This window comes from Pagrus pagrus, assembly GCF_965226575.1.
Source record: "Pagrus pagrus genome assembly, chromosome: 4".
Taxonomy (NCBI): domain Eukaryota; kingdom Metazoa; phylum Chordata; class Actinopteri; order Spariformes; family Sparidae; genus Pagrus; species Pagrus pagrus.
Window position 1 is genome coordinate 27,015,847 of NC_140188.1, and position 21,350 is coordinate 27,037,196.

At 40.9% G+C, this 21,350-nt stretch overlaps 3 protein-coding genes across 6 annotated transcripts; 1 reads left to right on the forward strand and 2 right to left on the reverse strand.

Moving 5' to 3' along the window:
- Positions 1–953: 953 nt before the first annotated feature.
- LOC311256211 (lysophosphatidic acid receptor 6-like) lies at positions 954–1,817 on the forward strand (the record flags this gene model as incomplete). The annotated part of the gene is made up of 1 exon (XM_084351061.1): positions 954–1,817. One exon carries the CDS (start codon positions 954–956, stop codon positions 1,815–1,817), a length of 864 nt encoding a protein of 287 aa, XP_084207187.1.
- Positions 1,818–2,959: 1,142 nt separating this feature from the next.
- Positions 2,960–8,591, reverse strand: LOC311256789 (integral membrane protein 2C-like). The gene is made up of 6 exons (XM_084352095.1): positions 8,311–8,591; positions 6,547–6,690; positions 5,933–6,121; positions 5,403–5,513; positions 4,294–4,444; positions 2,960–4,097 (listed from the first exon to the last, which is right to left on the reverse strand). Exons 1-6 carry the CDS (start codon positions 8,401–8,403, stop codon positions 4,006–4,008), a joined length of 780 nt encoding a protein of 259 aa, XP_084208221.1. The 5' UTR covers positions 8,404–8,591; the 3' UTR covers positions 2,960–4,005.
- A 1,446-nt stretch (positions 8,592–10,037) lies between these two features.
- Positions 10,038–21,268, reverse strand: cab39 (calcium binding protein 39). 4 transcript variants are annotated; one of them, XM_084352091.1, is made up of 10 exons: positions 21,032–21,268; positions 19,401–19,534; positions 17,092–17,247; positions 16,750–16,914; positions 15,941–16,059; positions 14,806–14,974; positions 13,715–13,774; positions 12,988–13,053; positions 12,309–12,452; positions 10,038–12,223 (listed from the first exon to the last, which is right to left on the reverse strand). In XM_084352091.1, the coding sequence occupies exons 3-10, from the start codon at positions 17,203–17,205 to the stop codon at positions 12,035–12,037; spliced, it is 1,026 nt and encodes a 341-aa protein (XP_084208217.1). In that variant the 5' UTR covers positions 17,206–17,247; positions 19,401–19,534; positions 21,032–21,268; the 3' UTR covers positions 10,038–12,034. The 4 variants fall into 4 exon arrangements, with proteins under 4 accessions (XP_084208217.1, XP_084208218.1, XP_084208216.1 ...); XM_084352092.1 differs by having other exon boundaries at positions 21,158–21,263; XM_084352090.1 differs by lacking the exon at positions 19,401–19,534 and having other exon boundaries at positions 21,032–21,267.
- Between the last annotated feature and the right edge of the window lie 82 nt (positions 21,269–21,350).

Sequence of the window (21,350 nt, forward strand, 5' to 3'; positions counted from 1 at the left end):
TTTTGTCTGAACACTGAGCTGGTTTATGCCAATACTCAAAAACTGGACAAACCCAAAACAAGAGATATGGTTGAAAGCTCCAGAAAAAAAGAATTTAATATTATATTAATTTCCATATCTATATATATTATGGACCTTGAGATGGACCTTTTGTCAAAAAGGTGTTTAATGTTATTGTTTTCTCACATTTTTTATGAAACATACTCACAATATCCACCATACCAAACTCAGTTTTGTCACTAAAACTGCTCAAAGAAAAATTAACAATTCAAGTACCAATTTTACACATTAAAGTGTGTTTACAGGTCTTATGGAGTACTACTGTGTATGTGAAAAAAAGTAGTATAAAACCTGTTGCAGCTCCAGAGGGAGCTGCATGTTATCTGATAAACTGCCTCCTTGATGTCGCTGTGGTGTGTGGTGACGTAGGCGGCAGCTTTGGAAAAGCAAACACTTGGTCTTGCATTTTATGGAAACTGTTGGGACTGGGAAAAAAAAATAGCAGAACTGTGATTATCGCCTTTTTTTATTCAACGCATTCTTCCACCTTTTCAAACCCTGCCACCTACTTTACCCACAATGCAACTTAGCCACAGATTACATGCCTTCCTCTGGAGCTGCTAAAAGCTTTATACCATTTTTTATTTTTTGCATATACAGTAATACTCCCTAAGACCTGTAAACACACTTTAATGTGTAAAACTGGTGGACTTACCCTTTAATATTTCTCTGACTGCTTAACTGATTGATGCTGGAAACACAAGGAACTGACACAGTCACCGCTACCACATTTCCTGAGTTGACACGTTTCCTGTTACATTTTTAAGCGAGTGACACGGTCAACATCAAACCTCACTTTGTACTGATAAAGAAAAGATTGAGGAACTACTGCATCGTGTGCTCGACTGCAATATTAAAGCACACTGAGACATCGCTTCTCTCATCAGGTAGACATGAACAACACCGTGGAAGATGGACTGAAGCCAGAGCCAGTTTATGCTGCGGTCTTTGGCTGTATTATGGCACTTGGGCTTCCTCTCAATGCTGTATCACTGTGGATATTGTTACGCCGCCACAGCCTCAAATCCCCAAATGTTGTCTTCATGGTCAACCTGGCAATCTCAGACCTGCTGCTCGTCATCTCCTTGCCAACGAGGGTCTACTTTTACGCCACAGGCACCTGGCCACTGAGCCCAGAGGCGTGCATTGTGACCACAGTGATCTTTCGCAAAAACATCACCTGCAGTGCCATCTTCATCACCTTCATCTGCGTGGACCGCCTGCTGGCTGTTGTGTATCCTCTGAGGTCACGACGTCTTCGAACTTCTTCCAACGCCTGGAAAGCTGTTGCGCTCGTTTGGCTGTTTTTGGTGGTGGTGAACGTTCCACGGATCATAACCATGTCAAGAGATTTGAAAAACTGCAGCGTATCTATCTGTTTTGATTATCATCGCTGTTGGACTCCTTATAACTCAGCAGCACTTTATGTTCAGCTTGTGTTGGTGTTCATCATGCTGGCAGTCAATGTTGTGTGCACCACTCTGGTGTCTTGGACTCTACGCAGCCATCTAAAGGACTCTGCAAGGGTCAGCAACAATGTGAATGTCATGCTGATTTTTGTCATGAACTTGGTTATGTTTGCCATATGTTTCTTTCCTTTGTCCATTGGGTTAGTTACAATTAAGACAACTGCAATCAGGCCTTTAGTTTGTCTTGCTACCATGAACTGCTGTCTGGATCCACTGTTTTATTACTTTTCTCTGGATAACTTCTGGAAGAAAAAAGAAGATGTGGATCTTGCAGCAAGTGAGCAGTAGACAAAGGACGTGCCACAGTATTTTCATGAGAAGGCATCAAGTTACCAGGTGACATGCCCCTTTCTGTTTTTCAGCTGCTGAGGTGTGGGATGCTTACTTGGCTTGAAGTTTGACAGTGTGACAAATTTTAAGAAAAACATTTAAAAAAGCCTGAATGTTTGTTAAAGTTTGCGATTACATACAAGATAGAGAGAAGCTTGGCTTGTTCATGAACTATTGCCAGTTCTTTACATTTGAACAGGCCAGCTGCTTCCAGTCTTTATGCTGTGCAAAGCTATGTTTTTCTGAGCCGTAGCTTCAAATGTATCGTACAGACTCAAGGTCCACATCTATAAATATCATGGACCTTGAGATTTTGTCAAAAATAAGGTGTTTAATGTTATTGTTTTCTCCCGTTTTTTATGAAACATACTCACAATATGCACCATACCAAACTCAGCTTTGTCACTAAAACTGCTCAAAGAAAAATAAACAATTTAAGTACCAATTTTACACATTAAAGTGTGTTTACAGGTCTTGTGGAGTACTACTGTGTATGTGAAAAAGTAGTATAAAACCTGCTGCAGCTCCAGAGGAAGCTGCATGTAATCTGATAAACTCCCTCCATGTCAGTGTGGTGTGGTGACATACTTGGTCTTGCATTTTACTAAAACTGTTGGGACCGAAAAAAAAAAAAAAAAGAAAGAAATTAGCAGAACTGTGGTTATCACATTTTTTTATTCAATGCATTAGTCCACCTACTTTACCCCCAATGCAATTTAGCCACAGATTACATGCCTTCCTCTGGAGCTGCTATTTTTTGCATATGCAGTAATACTCCCTAGGACCTGTAAACACACTTTAATGTGTAAAACTGGTGGAGTTACCCTTTAATATTTCTCTGATTAATATGCTAAAATTAACTGATCGATGCTGGAAACACAAGGAACTGATGTTTGCTGATGTTACAATGTCTAGTTGGTGCAAAAATATTTTTCATCAAATAAATAAATTATAAAACAAAGAACTTAAATCATATGAGTATGTTTTGTGTAGATCATAATTTTCATGTACACTGTATTTAACCTTACCGGACAGCAGCATAACGATGATGTCATTGGGTCATTTTGAGGGTCTAAAAATGAATAAAGCATCAACAGATATCTAGTTATTTTCACTACTTTATTCACAGACAGATTTCATCGGCAGACAAAATATACAGATCAAAGTTGGTTTTGTTTAACTAACATTTCATATAATATGCTCCCTTTCAGTTGTACTGACTTTAGTCCAGTCTCTGACTCTGAACTAAGGCTTTAAACGTTGTTTTACAAAACATTCTAATGGTGCTGCTTTTCTCTTATAGATTACACATGCAAGGGGAAACGAAGACATCGTTTTAAAAGGATTCACAAAGGCATTGATGCGGAGTATGCGAAAATAAAAATAAAAGAGAAAAGCTGAGGAGAAATGAGAGCATCGAAAACAAATACATCGGTTTCAGTTATGATAGAATACTATAAAACAAAGAGTGAAGCATTCTAATGTCCATTGCAACCGTCTCTAACTTCTACTGGTGATGCTTTTTAAGAAGGAAATGAAAAGCAGAAATGGCAGCAAGGAAGCAACAGGCAGGCAAGAATTTAAAGATGCAATCAAGCAACTAGTTATCAGCAGTTACATGTTTACATTACAGAGAACATAAGAAAACACGATAGTTATTGTATTTTATTGATTATGTTTGCTATGTTTGCTCAGGGAAGCAATGCTGTCATGCTTTGCACAGATGACTGTTAGAAGTAAGAGACAGAAAGTAACCTCCAGGGAAGGAGGAAAAAAGTACAGTCACCTTGACAACACGTGGAGACAGTCATCTCCCCTAACAACAGTAACCACTACACAAATCCCCAGAGGAAGAGGAGAGGTCTTGAAACTGTAATTCATTATTGGCTTACGGACTTTGCTACAAGGAAAATCCTGTGATAGAACCAACAGCTTAGTATTGCATCACACATCGGAAATAGAAAAACTAAAAACAAAGACAGGTTGTGAAAAAAACAAAACGGCTTTTACAAAGGACATCAAACCAAAATCACAAGTAAAGTGCAACTCAGACGTGATCAGATCCACAGGAGGATGCTACAGTGGCTGGGGTAGTGACTGGAGATGTGCCTTTGGGTGGGTGGGGTGACACGGATGACCGTCGCATTTACGCTTCATCGCAGATAACCGTCTCCACCACAAATGTGTTCTCAAAGTGACGGATGTGGTGGCAATCCTTCGCCTCACGCTTGTTGATGCCTGAGAGGGAAATGGGGTGAGACACAGAGAGGAGGATCAGTGATGTGACTTTGTTCTTCAGATCTCATAACAACAATTTAAAACCATAAAGCTCCTTATTTCCCTTAAACAAAAACACTGAGTTCACCGACATCTTTCAGATGATTAAAGAGCTTTTGTCATATTTCCACTAATCCCTCCATTAACCCCAACTCACGTCTGTGGGTGACACGGCGGTTCAGACGGTAGGTGTCCTTTCCATTACACAGGCGGTAGATGAAGGGTCCCAGCTGACGCATGTTGTGCACTTTGCCAGTCACCACCATCTCTTCATGGATGATGTAGGTCTGAGGCAAGTATGTTCCCTTCTGCAAGAGACAACAACAACAACAAGCTCACTAGGGTATATTTTCCAACAGATACACTCCAAAAAAATCAGACAGCATTGGGTGTCAACACACGCACAGACACACAATAACCTGACCAGGAAATGGAGAGCTGGAGGGTCCAAAATTGAGGAAAACCAATCATAACTATTTGGCTATGTTGCTCCATCCAGTTTTATTTATCCTGCCTCTTCCGAACAATAAACTGATAAACAAAATATTTTGCATTTTCGAAAATTGAAGAGACAGGAGCCAATTGAATGTTCTGGCCAGTAAGTGACCAAGCTAACAAGCTTGATCACTGACAGCTAGCAAGCATTCCCCCCTCTTAACTAACTTATAGTGAAGTTATGTAAAAGCAAATAAGATGTTCAGAGACTAGAAGCTCAACGATTGCCAGAGGCTGACTAATGCTAGCATCCTTCAGGAGCACAGGCGTGGTAGCTGTTAGCTTGCTAGTTGCTGTAGTTCACCAACTAGCCCTGCTTGGGCTGGTTTTTGGTGGTAATTGGTTGGTTTGTCAGCAGGATTACACAAAAGCTACTTAATTGATTTCCATGAAACTTGGATGGAAGATGGGTCTCGACACAGAATAGACCACATTAACTTTTGGTGTGGATTCGAATTCGTATTTAGGTTGCTGGTATCTATGAGTGAGTAGAATTTTGTGAGGATTCGAACTGATATTGGCTTAGGTTTGATTGAATCAAAGTGGACTGTTGGTCCTTGGAAGAGGTACGCACTCTACTGAGTAAAAACTTCTAGTTTTTGTGGGTTTTTTTTTATAAAGAAATACATTTTTAAAAAAAATGAACATCTTAACCAGTTCATACCATTTGGGAACAGTAAAGGCTAAAACTTAAACCATTGCTTTCTCAGAATTCAAGAGGAAAAGGTGCTGGTGTAGGCATCAAGTCATCTAACACTGCAGTCGTGTTACCTTGACGTTGATAAGAAGCTCCCAGAGGTTTCGCGGAGGCATCACGATGGTGGTGTTGAGCTCGATAACATAGCACTTGTCCAGGGCAATGTCATGGTAAGCAGTCAGTCCCTTGAAAATAAAGCAGTTTATTGAAGACTACCTTAAAAGACCAGTGTTACGTTTGTTTTATGCAAATCTGTCAATGCTAGCTATCTGCTGGCAGTTCCTTGTGGTAATGTTACTAATTTCAGTGATCTCAATGGTCTGATTCCTACTGACTTAGGTGATTCTGTCTTTATCTTGTGCCAACATCAGGTCAAAATGTTGCCAGATTTGTCCAATATTCTGGTCTGTGACCAAATACCTGAGAAGCATAAGACATTCCTGGTTCTGGCTGTAGGCTGTGTTCTTGTTTTATATTAATTTTCATTTCTGTAAATTGTTCGTAGTGTGCTTTTAAAAAAGTGCACTGCTATTAGTGAGTTGTAGTAAAAAGAAGCATGTAGTCAATGAGTGTTCTTTATGTCAATGCGTGTGTTTGTCCTCACTCTGTGGAAGTCGTGGATTATATCAGCCGGGTCGCTGCCTCCGAAGTGAGGCACGGGCACAGTGATCTTCTCGTAGTTGTCAGCCAAGTAGATGCCAACATTTTCCTCCAGCTCCTGGCGCCCACGCAGCGGGGCGTACACAGAGTCTTCATAGAGCACCCTGCAGTGGAACAGGTTCTCCTCTGGGATCTGCACGCACACACACAGATCAGCATCTAGATCAACAGATCAGCATGAACACTCGGAAATTCAGATGTTCAGATTGACTTTTTTCGTTCCCGATGAAGGAACTTCAGTTCAGATCAGAATACTGAAGACTATATATGTATAAATAAATATTATTGTTATCATTTTTGACAGCTGTATACTACTAACAGTGTACGGATGTCATGTATTGGATTGGTGCATAGACCTGTGTACTCACAAATGATCAATCCAGCTCTTAAGACATGATTGTACTGATACCAGTATCGGAACAACCCAACTCGGAAACAAGTCCGATTCAAAAATATCTATCCTATAAGGAGGTTACTTTAAAAAAATAAAAGGACATATCTTTATTTGTACATACAGTGTTGATACACAGACAGCACACAGTAATAATCAGGTCTTACATGAGGTATAAAGTAGTAGCGGTAGACATAAATGGAGGCCAAGACCAGACCGGCCATGAACACAACCAGGCCAAACGTCAGGCAGCACAGCCCATTGAGGGGAGACTTTTTGGGCCGCAGTGGCAGGACCAGCTCGTCCTCATCCTGGAACACACACACACACACACACACACACACACACACACACACACACACACACACACACACACACACACACACAACCCACATATTAATACTTCAAATGAGCACAGAAAGGCATTTCAAGGCAGCTTCAATACAACTCCCAGCCTACTCATCGTCAGCGTGACGAGCAGCTTAAAATGACCTGAATTGACTAACTGCTAAAATAGAAGCTCACATAAATGACGACTCCGCAATTCAAGCAGGAATTAGTAGCACTGGGCCCGACGCTGGGAAATGAAAACTCGACCGAGGTGGTGAGTAATCTTCCCAGACGCCTCCAGTCTCGCAGTCCATCTGCCAGTGCCACGCGCCCAAACTGAGTAGGCAGGTTGGCACCACTCACAGATAGTAGCCACTCACTGTGTGCTTCCATTTACAAAAATAATGACTGTAGCTGAAGTGCGGAGTGGCTGTGGCAGGTACAATTATCCTCTGAAAAAAGTGTCTCTATAAAGAAACAATGGTTGCTATTCTTAGCTGGAGCTATGAGGGAGAAAAATGATTGTGTGCATGAGTGCAATGGCTGTTGTCAGAAACTTCAAAAGAAAATGATGACAGTCTCATGTGAACGTGTTCCATCATTTTGAAAAGGAAATGGCACAAAGAGCCTGAAAGCAGTGCCTTTGATTCAAGAGTATTTTCATGTTATGACACTCATTTCAGTTCAGTGGCTGTTCTTTGTGCAGACACTTGGAAACAGAGGGTGCATAAGGACAAGGCGACGACTGTGTATGTGCGAACACACACTTCTGTGATACTTCGTGTTCTCCCACCCCACCGAGAGGGATAGAGGCTCTTTCACACCAGCTGAGAGCGTGACACGCCATGAGGCCTGTCTGTCTCTTGCTCAATGCATTTGGGTGAACAGACCTCACACAGACACGCAGTCACTCCAGCTCTGTACTTTTTGCAATATTCACTTTATATGCATGCCTGATGTCCTATCTATATTCCATTATGGTTCATCATCTCCAGGGCTCCGTCATGTATCTTTGATAAGGGTTGAGGGGATGCTGGGAATGCTGCTGCTGCTGCAAAGTTGAGGAGTCCACTGCTCTTCATCCTTTACAAAAATAATCTTGCATGCGCTGCAAGCATCAGCAACCCATCTGCCATTTTGTCACTCAATGCTTCTGCATTTCTTGCATTCAGATTGTTTTTTTTTTTAATTTAAGCTGGGGAGTTGTTTACTTAAATCTGCACTGAAGGAGAAACACGTCAGAGGCCACGCCACTTATAAAGCAAAACCCCATTCAGAGCCTTTCTATTGTTCTATTGCTTTCTGCTTGTTATCCTCGCACAGTCCTAAACAAGGAGCAATGCATGTGCACACTGTAATAACTTGCACCGAGCCTGCAATGAGCGCACTGGCGCAGAGGAAACCATCACGGCAATGACATGTTTTGTTTCCGACCAAATGGCGATAGATGGTGTCAAAATCCCCCTGCTGTTCATGGCCGTGCAGGTGCAGCGGCCAGGCAGCCAGGCAGGGGGGTGAAATACAACATCATGTTAAAGCGACAGTTAAAAAAAAAAGGCGTTATCAACAAGACAAAAGACAAGAAGAGACGCGCTGCTCACCAGCGGATGAGGAATGAGGATTTCGGTCTTGTCGCCATCATTCTCCTTCTCCACTTTCTGTCCCGCGACAGACTGGAAACTGATCTTCACCATGGCTCGGTGTCACTGTCCCTCTGTCTGTCTGTCTGTGTGTGTGTGTGTCTGTCTGCAGGCGCCTTCACTCTTCGTCTGTGTTAATAATAGCTGGTCACCCTTTCTGAAACAAATCCCCTCAACTCGTCGACGGGCCGTCCTCTTCTCACCGCTGGGCTGCCTCTCTGTCTGTTTTTGTCCGTATCAACCGGAAGTGTGCTGGTTTGGGTTTTTTATTTTTTTTTAATATCTGCCCTTAAAGGACCAGTCCGCTGCTTTGTGTCTACCGTAGTGCTGTAAACTCAATTCAGAAAAACAACACTATTGTATCAGTTCTCATTTAATTGATGACATGTGCTGTTACATGCTGTATACATCAAAATCAACAGAGCCTCCCTCCACTTATATAAAATTACATTAGGGAACCAAACTTATCTCAACGCAGCTTATCAGTGAATGGTGAAATTACAGTGAGAGGAAAAAAAGGTGTTTTTGATTTGATTAATTTTAAAGCAACATTATGTAGATATTGGCATTTTGTGCGATTTGGCTCCGCCCATAGATTCTGACTTAAACACAGCTGTTGTAAATACAAATCCCAGCTCTGTTAAAGTTTGTCAGATGTAATGTAGGTGCTAATACAAACAAAACTCATTACATCATAAGTGTTGTGTTGAAAGCTTGTATGTTGAAGTAAACTTGTGTAACACTGTGATCATCCCCTCTCACTGAAGCTACATGGTGCAGAAACAAGTGACAGTGAGGCGGAGACACCGTTCACTCTATTACAAGACACTGTACCATCAACATGATTCTGAAGCTGTTATTTTAAGGTAAAGTTATTTTATGTTCAGAAGATCAGAAAATGTTGGCTAATAATCCTATAAGGTTGTAGCCGATAATAATGACTAACCCACAATTATCATATGCTTTTTAACATTTATGAGATATTTATGGCGGAAAAAATAAATACTTGGGTGTTACAAATTGCATCTCAGAGTACATTAAACTCTTTCTAAGTCCACATGAGCTTTGTTCTGTGATCTGTTATGGGTATTTTGTTAAAAGCAGTGAGCTTGTAACAATTAATCATAGTTGCCAACTATTTTGTTAATTGATTAGTTGGTTTGAATAATTTTTTAAGGTAAAATAGGTCAAAATTCTCTGATTCCAGTTTCTCAAATGTGAATATGTTCTGGTGTCTTTACTCCTCTATGACAGTAAACTGAACATCTTAAGGCCTATATTTTTCACCATTTTCTATCTGCCCTCAATCTGCAGATTAATTGACAATTAAATTCATTTAGTTGCAGCCCTAACTTGTACTTTAAGTATGTCCATTATGTTGATACTTATCCTCCAATACAAGTCAGAAATATTGCACTTTAAAATGTGTTCCTCTCAAAAAGTTATCTTATATAGGATCCACACTCCACAATGTTGACTATTTTGAGACAAAAGTACATTGTGCTCATTTTACTTATGTTTTCTGACTTAAGTAAACGTTCATGTACATGGAGTATTTTTACGTAAGGACCCGGTACCAAGGCACCACTTCAATATATATACACGAAGCTGATGTCCCCCCCCCTAAAACGTTAACACACATTTGACAGATGAGTTGTTAAAAATGACCACAGCTTTATTTTATTCCAAATGTTTTTTTTTTTCTTTATTTCGATTGTAGGGCCCAGGCCTTTGACACTTCTGAAAGCACCCACACGCTCTATGCTGAAACTGGAGTCAAAATCAGCATACAGCCATACAGCCAAGGGTTCAATTTGACATTTCAATGTTAAATACTTGGAGAAAAGAAACAATTCCAGTACAACATCTTTAGTACAGCATCATGCACAGCCAGTGGAGGAACATGCATGTTCAATGCGTATGGAGGAACTGTGGGCTATCTAAGTGCTGTTGTCTGCACTCAGATGGTTTCTCATTTGCCTGTTTGAATGTATCTGTATCTGGTTTCATCAGTTTTGCTTTTTCAGCACCATGAGGACAATCCAACATGCCCAAAATACTCTGCTACCCACAATGCTTTACACTCATCATTGTACTGGAATTATAAACCCTCAGAGAGGAAATGCTCAAACATGAGGAGAAGGGGGGGAAAGTAAGAATGATGTGCTGAGTTGCCAATGTCCTGATGAGCTCACCCCTGATGCACACTCACTGTGAGGCTACACAGCACTCCCTATCCACTAGCAGACCGGTGAGAATGAGGAAAAAAAACAAGTTAATGACTTTGAGGAGGGGGGGAAAATCCCTGCTATCCTCGACTCCAGTTAGGTGACGTTGATCACTCAGCACCTCACAAAGTGCACAAACACACAGGCTTTAATGTTTCAGTTAATGCTCTCCAAATCCCCTCCCTCCCCTCCTGCACTGCTCACACCCCTGCACGTTTTCAGCAGTCTGAGAGATACTCAAAATGTAGATGGAGAATAAAAAGAGGATTAACAGATCCAGAGCTAATACCATGACATTCCTCTGCTGTACAAATTGTTAATATCCTATAGGTTAGCTAAATGTGAGCTGGCCCTTTAAGTTATGTACAAAGAAAACCCACCAGCAACCATTTCAGCAGTAAAATGAAATGCAAAAACAACGTCACTTAACTTGTTTGTTTCTTTTATGGTTTAGAAAGTAATTTGATTACAATTAACCAAAAACGTGATGTTTAAGGTAATATATATATAATATATATTCATATGTCAAGGTTAAACAAAAATCTACAAAGCAAAAAAAAGGCATATGTACATGTTCACCCTGTCCCAGAAAACAATAAAGAGACCCAACTCCTGGGCTTCACCAAATTCATACCTTACATCCCTCCCTCCTTTCCTCATGTGCTTCAAGTGCTGTGTCGTAACAAAGCACACGGGAGGTAAATGGTTCTGTGTGATGGCCTCTGAGAGCTTGTCCCCACAAATCGCTAGAATGAACCACTGTTGCTTTATTGGATGAAGGCATAGATGCAAACTGTAGCGGTTACTGTGATGCGCGTGCATTTCCGAGTCTGTGGCACTGAACATGGGAGCCAGACTGGGCAGGCCATCACAGAGCCGACACTGGGTACAGCCATGGATCTGTCACATTTCAAGGCATGCAACAAACACACCAATGTTCAACTCTCGTACCATTTCCATCACAAGGTTTTAGCTGATATTCTTGCAGTATGTGTGTATGCATGTTTTTTTTTTTAATGTAATTTATATATGCGTGTAAACATGTGTCTGCTTTTGTTCATATGGTGTGTTTGTGTGTATGTGTCTATCAGGAAGTCTGCCTTACTTTGAATGCACAAATATTTTCTGTCACTATGTTTGATGGACTGTTGTGTCATTATTATATACCTTACATGTCTCAATGTGCAAGAAAGCAGCAGCATCTATTATTTTCTCTTATTTCTTTTGAAGGAAAAAGACTGAAAAAAGAAAAAAATATCATCAAATGTTCACTGAGGAGCAGAGGAGCTGGCAACTTCCTGATGAGTTGATATGGGTACGTTGGTTTTTCATTTGTTTCCTCAATTTTTGTTCAGAAACCAGAACAGCAGCTGCTGATGGGTCCGTTAAGCAGACGTTGTCTGGATGGTGTCCAGACATGGTCCTGGTGGCTCCTCCCCCCACCTCTGCACCCTTCCTCAGGCCTCCTGAGGGGCAGGCCTCTTGAGGTCCCTGATCTGTTTGACCAGGTAAGTCTTTTCATCATTGAACTGTTCATCCTCCGTTCTGTCGTTCTGGAACTTGCTGAGAAACTCGATGAGTTTGGTCTGGTTCTTCAGCAGGATGTCCAGGATGGGCTGCGTCTTGTTGGGGTTGGCCACAAACACCTGAAGGTGGAGGAAGATAACAACGATGTTCATGTATACGGATTGTGCACTCCATTTAATGTTGACCACATCTTTGAATTTTTACCTTGAAAACATGAAAAGCCTCAAACTGGATGTTGCGGCTCTTGTCCCGTAGCAGGTTCATCATTAGTTTGAGATTCTCTGGCTTGCTGATGTATTTCGTCATTATGGTGAAATTGTGCCGGTCCAGAAGCAACTCCCCGAGTAACTACATCATATCAGAGGGAAACAGATAGAAATATTAATGTGATATTTCTTTTAAAATTTACAGACAGTTGCAGATTCATCAAGTTGACAGGCTGATTACTTAAAGCTTAATTAGTTTAATAAAAACTACATTATATTATAGGCGTGTTTTACTCCTGTATGTACACACATTATAATGTTAAACCTTAAACAGAATCAGAAATTTATAATTAATTTGATAAACAACTTGAGAGAAATAGCGGATAATAATTATGGGTAATAATTTGTCAGTGGGGGACCTGTTTGTTTACATCAGATTACAGATTGTGGCTTCAGAGCAATAAAATAAGGCAAGTCAAGAAAACACTAGCCTTAAAAGATAGGTCAAGCATATACATGGCACTCTCACCACTAGATGGCGTTAACAACAAGGTGATGGAGATGGCATGGCTCAGAGAAACCCAACACTCTGACCAGACCCCATCTTTAAATAGCTCTCTGAAAAGAGTTGCACTACTACATGAGACCTGTTTACTGGTACAACCCAGGCTCCTTACCTTGAGGGACTGCCTTTTAGTCACGTAGTTTTCTGAGTGGAGTAACTTCTCATATTCACTAAAGAACTAGAGAGAGAGGAAGAAGTAGTGAAAAAAAGAGAGAAGACAGAAAAAATAGAAGGGGTCGGGGGTGAGAGAGATGGAGTCATCTAAATGTGTCAAGAAGTGTTTTTCACAATTGCATTCGTGTCTTGTATCAAAACACAATGACAGGGAAATGAGAGATTTCCTCTAACAGACTGACAGTTACTTTGTGTTCTCAAATAACTGGTTTGATGATGTTCGGAAACAGACTGCAAGCAGGCCAGACACACAGACTACCAGTTTTAATTTAAATGTAAACTGGTAGGAAGAAAAGTTCACATAGTTTTAAGAAATGGTAATCTCAAACATGTTGAAATCCTTGAAAGGTCTTCAAAGTTTCAAACAACCTCAACATCTAAAGTGCTGTATAGGGATGAATGATTCTTTGCTCCATTTGTTGTACTGATCTCTGAACTGATGAATATGTTCACTAAATATAAATGTAAAATACTAATACCTGAATATCTGAATAATTATCCATTTCTCCATCTGCCTATAAATATTAGTGGTAGGATACATACTTTCTGTCCTCTATGATGACATGACCACACTTAACATACATACCACTTTAAAGCCTTTCTTTCTCCCTTTGGGTGAGCCCATTCCCAATTTAATACTAGGTTTCACATCAGTATGGACTTACTCTGTCGTAATGTTGCTCCAGAAACTCAGCACTCAGTAGCTTGTGTCTTGTGAGGAGGTCCTGGAAATAGACAATGCAAATAAATTCAGACTTAATGGTTCTGACTGGTCCCGTTTGACTCCTTTTTGGAAACTGTAGGTACAACACACTGATGCACTTGCAAAATAATCCTTAGAAATGCATTGCTCAAATCTGAAAAACCCCAACCTAAAATTAGACTGAAAGAAATGCTTTGGGTTACAGTGTGTATTTTGCTGGGACATAATCATTTTCAAAGACGTAAGAAGGTTTATAGCTGGTTTATCTGTTGCAAATATGTTGGCAAATCAATCCTTCATTGGACCAGATAAAAAATGCTTTGTAATTAAAGAAACCTCATCAGGTCTTCTTAACACTGGTTTTCATTAAGCAGTTAAAAGTAAGTCCAAACGGCACAGGATTTATTCCAGTCTTTTAAATGTCAGTTTTAAACTGAGCCCCTCTGATAGAAGCCTAAACAATCAGCAAACTAGTAATGGTTTAAATCATCATATGAATTAATATAAATGCTTAATCAAAGTGTTTTATTTCTAACCTTACATTTAAACCAGAAACTAAAGTAAGTGGAACATTAAGGAGATTTTGACATGAGTTTCCACAACAGCCACCAATTAGAGGCAGATTATTGACTGTTCAAGTGGTGCATTCAGGTCCATAAAGAATGGCATAACTTTGCATATGAACCCTGTCTTTCTCATCATAAAAAGCCATTGTTGGCTGTTCATGTGAGCATGTCTGTGATTGCAGTATCAGCAGGAGCAGCAGCAGGAGCAGCAGCAGGAGCAGGTGCCAAGACTTCATCTAATCTGCTGTTTGAGCTGTCTAATTAGTTACAATGTTTCAAATTATATAATGTGAATAAACCATCAACGAAGAAGCAGGAAGTAGGAAATGAGGATGCTGAAGAGAGATGTCATGAAATTATAGAGAGCATCTCTACTAATCACAGTATGTTAATGAGTTACTTTTGAAATGATGCTTTTGAATTCTCTTGCAAAGGAGTCACAGATGTTTCAGAGCACCCATCAAAGAAAATCTGCTGAACAACTTACTTTGAAAGTGGCAAATGCGTCTGAGGCAATGTCGAATGTGGACATCTCCACGTATCTGAAGAAGTCATAAAACTGCTCTGACCACAGTGTGATTTTGGCCAGCGGTTCATGTCTGATGCACTCCCTCAACATGATACCGCAGTTTAGGGCAATCTCTGGAGACTCATACCTGCAGAAAACAGCAACACAAGACAAGGACTTATCACATAGAAGCATACTACACACACACAAGGGGTGGTGAACTGAAACAAGAGGTAGGTGTATGGCATACACGCTGCATAAAATGTGCTGTGGTGGGCTATTAATCTCCTCAATCTCCTTAATCTTCATAACAGGTTTTTATTTTCACCTAAGATTAGTGTTGTTATACATACAGAAACCCCAGACTTCAAACGTTCAGATAAAATGTCACCAGATATCAATTTTACTGACATTTGGCTCTTAGCTGGTTGGCCATGGGGAAGAGCAACTGAACAGAGAAATCTAATTTATGGTGCATTGTACAACAGAGAAGGTCAATCACAATGGGAGTATTTGCACACGGTGTAGTTTCTCTCAATAAAAATTCTAATATATATTTACCTTTCTACAAGTACTACAACCTTTTTATTCACTTGGACTATTCTGTCTTTAGGTATTATTGATATTGGTTAAACTTTGCCATGTGTATATATTTTAGCATGATTTAAGGCCAAGTATTGTCATCTATATCAGTTCCTTCTGAGTACTTCTCTCTTGCTTCATGGAGAAAGAAGCACAGGAAACACTGATACAATCGTCACTGGTATTTTGGAACTTGTATCACAGAGAGCTAGATTGACACAGCTTTCACCAAAGTTAAACGTTGCTTTATTGACATAAACATTTGAGCCTATTTTCGTTCTTCTACAATAAGAAGCAGTCAGACAATTTGAAAACAGGTGCTCTCACTTCCCTTTATGTCAGGAAGTTGCTATAACTGTTCAGTGATGTGTTTAAAAATGTGGGAATTCAAAAATATTCATAAATACAGAAAATCAGAATGAACATGGGAGCATGATTGCTTGCGTATTTGTGTGTGTGTGTGTGTGTGTGTGTGTGTGTGTGTGTGTGTGTGTGTGTGTGTGTGTGTGTGTGTGTTTGTGTGCCTCCTTACCCTTTAAGCAACATGAAGAGGATATTCTGCTGGGTGCAGAGGTACTCCACCGTGGGCGTCCTAGTGCCAATCTGACGCCTAAGGATGTTGTTGAAGATCTGGGCCACATCTTTCTTACCCTGGTGGTAACAGATAAAGCATACATAAAGTTTGATAAAGCCAACGTTAATGTAGGATACAATACACAAAAAAGGTTTTACAACACACTTCTAAACTGACAGTACAATCAGGAGCTAGATCAGGGTGGAAAATGCAGCGCTAAACTTAAGGTGTGTTGTAGTTTGTTCAGCAGTGAGGAAAGACAGATGTCCTCTTAAGATAATAACAAGGAAGGATATTGACGAATAGCTACCAAAGAATATTATAATCATACTGATAAGAGAAAAAGTGCAATGTCATATTTTTATGTTAAACTCTTGTGATTTGCAATTCTTGGCCAGCTTTTTCTTTTGAAAAGGGAGGGAGGATGAAAGAGGTTAAAAAGAGGAACAGAGAGATCACAACAACACAGTGGCTCATGCTGTGACAGTGAGTCAGAGAAACCTGCTGCAGCAGTTACCACACAGCACCAGTCACAACATATTGCAGAGGGACATGAGTTTGCCCACGTATCAACATATACCCAGCTGTCCCTCACCCCCTGAATGCACATTTTCAAAACATATGCATCCCTTTCTCACATTCTTCAGGTTTGTACATAGCTCACATAAACTTAGCACTAACATTTGCCTCTCTGTTTTTCCTTTCTTTCTGTCTCATTCATGAAATACTTTTCTGCCTCACCCCCAAGAAAGGACACAAAGTCTCACCTCAAAGTCGATAAGTTGCAGGTCGGCTATCAGAGTGCTGAGCAAGCCACTGTTGTAGAGCTCCTGGGCTAGCTGGGCCACTGCTTCTGTTTGGGGCTCTTTCTCATTAGTCCCATACAGGATCTCTTTCATGGCCACCAGGCTTTTTGACACCTCTTCTGTGGCCTGAATAAAATACATGCAGACATATACAGACCATAAAGCAGGTGTTAAACTACTTCAAGCTTAAGAAAGATACTTCAAACTCATCTTCCCTCATCAAAACAAAATTACTTTTATGTCTTCCAATGACATTTCAGACATGATGAATCCCCAAAGCGAGTTCGAGCAAGATCGACCTACCTTCTCAGCCTTTTTGTCAGAAATGTCATGCTTCTCAAGCACCGTCATGCTGTCCTTAAGGTTCTTGACGATGTCCGCCGGCGACTTGTGGGACTTGCCAAAGGGGAAAGGCATGGCGCAGAGTTACCACGAGCAACCAGGGAGCGGACTGTCCACCTGAGGAATGAAATGTAAAACTGGATCAGAGCCTGTAAAGATGGAGGGATTGCCTTGAAGAAAAGTACGAGAATGTTAAAAGCACAAAAGTACAGAGAGAGACCAAAATTAATGTTGTTGCACTGTACAAACAAAATGTTCAGTAAGTGAATCACAGGTGACCAAAAACAAAGTACCAGTTATTCCAGACAAAACCGGAGCAATACTCTGCTCAGACTATCAAATAGTTATAGAAAAGGACAGAAGTAGGCACTGTATTAGGTGAGGGTGATTGCAAATATACAGACAGTGACTTGCAAATGATTCAGAAGTCATACTCATGCTAACATAACAATGATACCATGCAAGTCTGAACAAAGGCCGACAGATCTCAAGAACGATACAGGAGTAAGACAGAACAACACGTACACCACTAAACAGCTTCAGCAAAGAACCTCTACAAAAAGACTAATATAAGTGTATAAGTTTATACCAAGTAAATGTAAGGCTGGGTGTGGGTTGTAGGTTTCAATGTGCATATTTTATAGTGAACTATGGTGACATTTTATATCTAATAAACAATGCCATAAACCTGAAGAATCCTTTTTTATGTTTTTATGCTGATGTTTAAATGGGAGAGGCTGATGTGTCTGTGTGCATTAAAATCCTCCCATCAGTCTGTAAAACTAAACACTGATCATAAGAGAAAATCAAAAAACAACAGCAGACTGAGAGCTGTTGGAGCGCATTCCCAAAAAAGGTTCTGTTGGTCGGCCAAGTCTAGTTTCCACAACTTAAGTCCATCTTTGAGTCCTTGTGCAGTTGTTGCTCTGGTGTGCTCATCTGGAACAAAGCTGGTTTCTGAAGACAGGTACACTCCAAATATACCAGTGAAATGCAGCATTAGGTCTTTTATACAAAAAACTACAGTGGCAGCGAGCACTGATGGCAAACTGTAAGTTAAACACTAACAAAAAATCCATTGCTGGTAATTAATGCTAATAAAGTTCCATATCAGGCAAACATTGAATACAGTATACAAACACACCAGTGTTGACAAAAGTATAGATCAATTCTGAATATTTGAACCAGCTGGTATCAGAGTATCGATACTGCAGATAATGAGTATTGAAACCGTTTATCTGCAGTATCGATACTCTTGATACCAGCTGTGCTGTCTTTTCTCTCCAACAGTGTCAACTCCAACAGAGTTGACACACACACACACAATTTTTAAAGCGCTAAAGAAAAAAAAAAACTAATGTTTCTGAAACAATGTGACATTTACCATTTACAACAGTCTTTCTGCTCCTAGCCAAAAAAAGTTGTATCTCTTTGTCATGCAGCCTTGTTATATATATATATATCTCAAAAAAAATTGTTGCATTATTTTTTTCCCTGTGGTATCAAAATGGTGGATATCAATTTGTTTTCAAGGTATTGATGTATCACACACAGTGACAACACTAATACACAACAGAGGAGAGGTGATGTATTCTTTAAACTTGTGAACACCATAAATAGATCTGACCTTTAATGCTTTATTGAGCAGTTGCAGTTCTGTGAATCTTCTTTAGTAAATAATTAACAACACAATGTTGACTATGACATAGGCCTACTAACAGCTTGATGACATATCCTCTGACCTTTGTATGAACCACTCTATGAAGAGTGACTAATATATCCAAGTTAACACACTACTAAACACATTGTACTTTCTCAGGTAACTAATTCAGGTCAATAATAACACCCTCTCTTTATAAAAACCTCTAACCCAGGACAAAACTGAAACCTGCTACAAAGAATATAGCAAAGAAGTGGGCGATGCAATTCACAGATGTGACAACCATATCTTGTCATAGCTCTTATTTAACTGGGTTACTCAACAAGGACCCTTATCTACACATTTCCCTGACCCACCCAGCCACCTTACAAACACAGAGGCCAAAGTTTTCTGAACAGACAAGAAGGGTATGACAGTGTAATTAGCAACACAGCAGCCTAAATGTGTTTTCCTTACTTTAGGAAGGCTACAATATCTATTCCAATAGCGTCAGACAGAAATACACATTCATATAATGTAATCATAGTCACATGATGGTTTCATCTTAAAAGAATATTGTCACAGAAGATTTACACTAGTCACTTAAGAGGTAAACATCACTGACACCAACCTGTTGTCCTGCCGGGATCCTCTAAACTCTGAACACAAACCCTGGAGCTGTCACTCTCTTCCTCTTACGTCTTTTGGCAGTGAGTCCACATTTAGAAAGCAACGCAGGGGCCAGGAATATAAACCAGGCAGCACCTAAGTGGGAGGTGCAGTCAGTCCACTATTCAGATATGATGCGTCATGTGTGACTGAGCGGAAATATAAAACGTGTCCCCGGGTTCGCTGGTGACCCAAACACTTGCTCTCATCTTTATTAAACTAGACACACCTCAACTTAGCCAGGTGGCCCAATCCGTCTTTCGCACAGGCTAATGCTTGTTAATATAGCCAGCAGGCAGCAGAACTGCTTCAGTATCAGTGACGCAAATACGAAGGAAACACATATGGCAGGATCAAAATCAGCTGCTCACCGCTAACCCACAATGCCTCGGTCACTTATCAGGTGCGGTGTGCTGGAGTAATGTCAGGCCAACAAATGTCACAGGTGCAGCGGGCCTGACTTTTCCACAACAGACCTAACATGGCCTAGAAGACGGAAAGAAAGTCCAAACCCCTGCCGACCATCTCAAAGGAAACGTCACGTTAGCTAGAGCTGACTTTACATATCCTCGATTTAAACAGCCAGTGAAGCGTGAAGCATAGATATCCTCCAGAAAACAAACAAGAGTGTCTGTCAGCTCAAACGTCACCCCCACCCTTCAGTCCAGACAGCAGCAGATGCTCTGCTATCATCTGACAGTAAGCTAGTGACCACTGTGAGCTGCTAGCTAATACCAGCCCTGTCACATAAGCTAGCTTAGCTCATGTACATGTATCACAAACTCTTCCAAAGTGCCTCTGCTACATTTATGATCTCATGTAAAGACGAGCATAACTCAAACAAGTTACAAACCCGCGGCCCAGTAAGCTGGCCAACGTGAAGCTGACAGTGAGCACCGCCCCTCTGTTATCCATGCCTGGTTTGTGATGGTGTGAAGCCTGCCAACTTTGCGCAATGCTTACAAAATGGATACTTGCTCACTGAGTAATTCTGTGTCAAGCAAATGCGAGACAGCTTCATCGTTGAGCCTCAGTGAAATGTGTGATTCAGCTGCCTTTACCCTTTACTTGACAGCGAACTTTGTATGTTTGTAAGCTAACGTGGCCTGTAATGTTTCAATCACTGTCCACCAAACAACAGTGCTACTGCTGCCTCCTCGCTTGTGAAGTGTGTCTGTGTATTTTGTCGACATACAGAAGGCCTCGGCAGGCCCAATGCTTACAAACCTTTCATAGCTGCTTTAGCTTCATTTAAAATAGCTAAGAGTGTAGGAAGCAACTTAATTTATACTACCCAGCTTTGTCACGTAATGTTGGTAACGTCAGCTAGGTAGCTAGCTTAGCATAACGTTAGCTAGGCCTGGCAGTGGCTCCCCGCGTTAGTGCTACCAAGTCCATGCCTGCCTTCAGCAGAACATCAACAGCGGGCTAACGCTGGCAGCTGCTCCGCAAGCTAACACTAGCAAATGTAAAACAGTTAGTTAACAAGGATAACCTAGCTAACTTTAATGCTGATAGCTAAAGTAGCCCTGGCGTTACCCCACATCCTTGCATACAGTAATCCATAACATCACAGTTATACACAACATATACCTTGTAAACGGTGTTTTCTCTAGTTTCCCCCGATTTGTCAAGACAGCAGAAGGCAACACAGGTGCTCCTCGGAACAAAAACTGCTTTGTTTTCCTTGTTCGTCGCCTCCCCTCGTTCGCAACTTACTGTAGTTAATTGTGCGGCCCCTGTTTCCTAGTTCTCTCTCTGAGCCCGACTGGTAGCGCTTGCAGCGGAGCAGTTGTCACTGCAGCAGCATCTACCGCCTCCTCTGGCTGTCTCCTGTCATGGCAGCCGTGGTGGTGGCTCCCCCCCGCGAGGATGCTCGGTGACCGTAGGAGGGCGCGCTCACCCCGTGTAC

Excerpts from the sequence above, each read along its gene's own strand:
- LOC311256789 (XM_084352095.1), bottom strand. The coding sequence starts at position 8,403 with ATGGTGAAGATCAGTTTCCAGTCTGTCGCGGGACAGAAAGTGGAGAAG. Across the intron at positions 5,514-5,932 it reads TAATCCACGACTTCCACAGA|GGACTGACTGCTTACCATGA; the intron begins GTGAGGACAAAC and ends TTTATTTTCAAG. Across the intron at positions 4,098-4,293 it reads CCGCCGTGTCACCCACAGAC|GCATCAACAAGCGTGAGGCG; the intron begins GTGAGTTGGGGT and ends TTTCCCTCTCAG.
- cab39 (XM_084352091.1), bottom strand. The coding sequence starts at position 17,205 with ATGCCTTTCCCCTTTGGCAAGTCCCACAAGTCGCCGGCGGACATCGTC. Across the intron at positions 16,915-17,091 it reads CTGACAAAAAGGCTGAGAAG|GCCACAGAAGAGGTGTCAAA; the intron begins GTAGGTCGATCT and ends TATTTTATTCAG. Across the intron at positions 13,054-13,714 it reads TGGAGCAACATTACGACAGA|TTCTTTAGTGAATATGAGAA; the intron begins GTAAGTCCATAC and ends CTCTCTCTCTAG.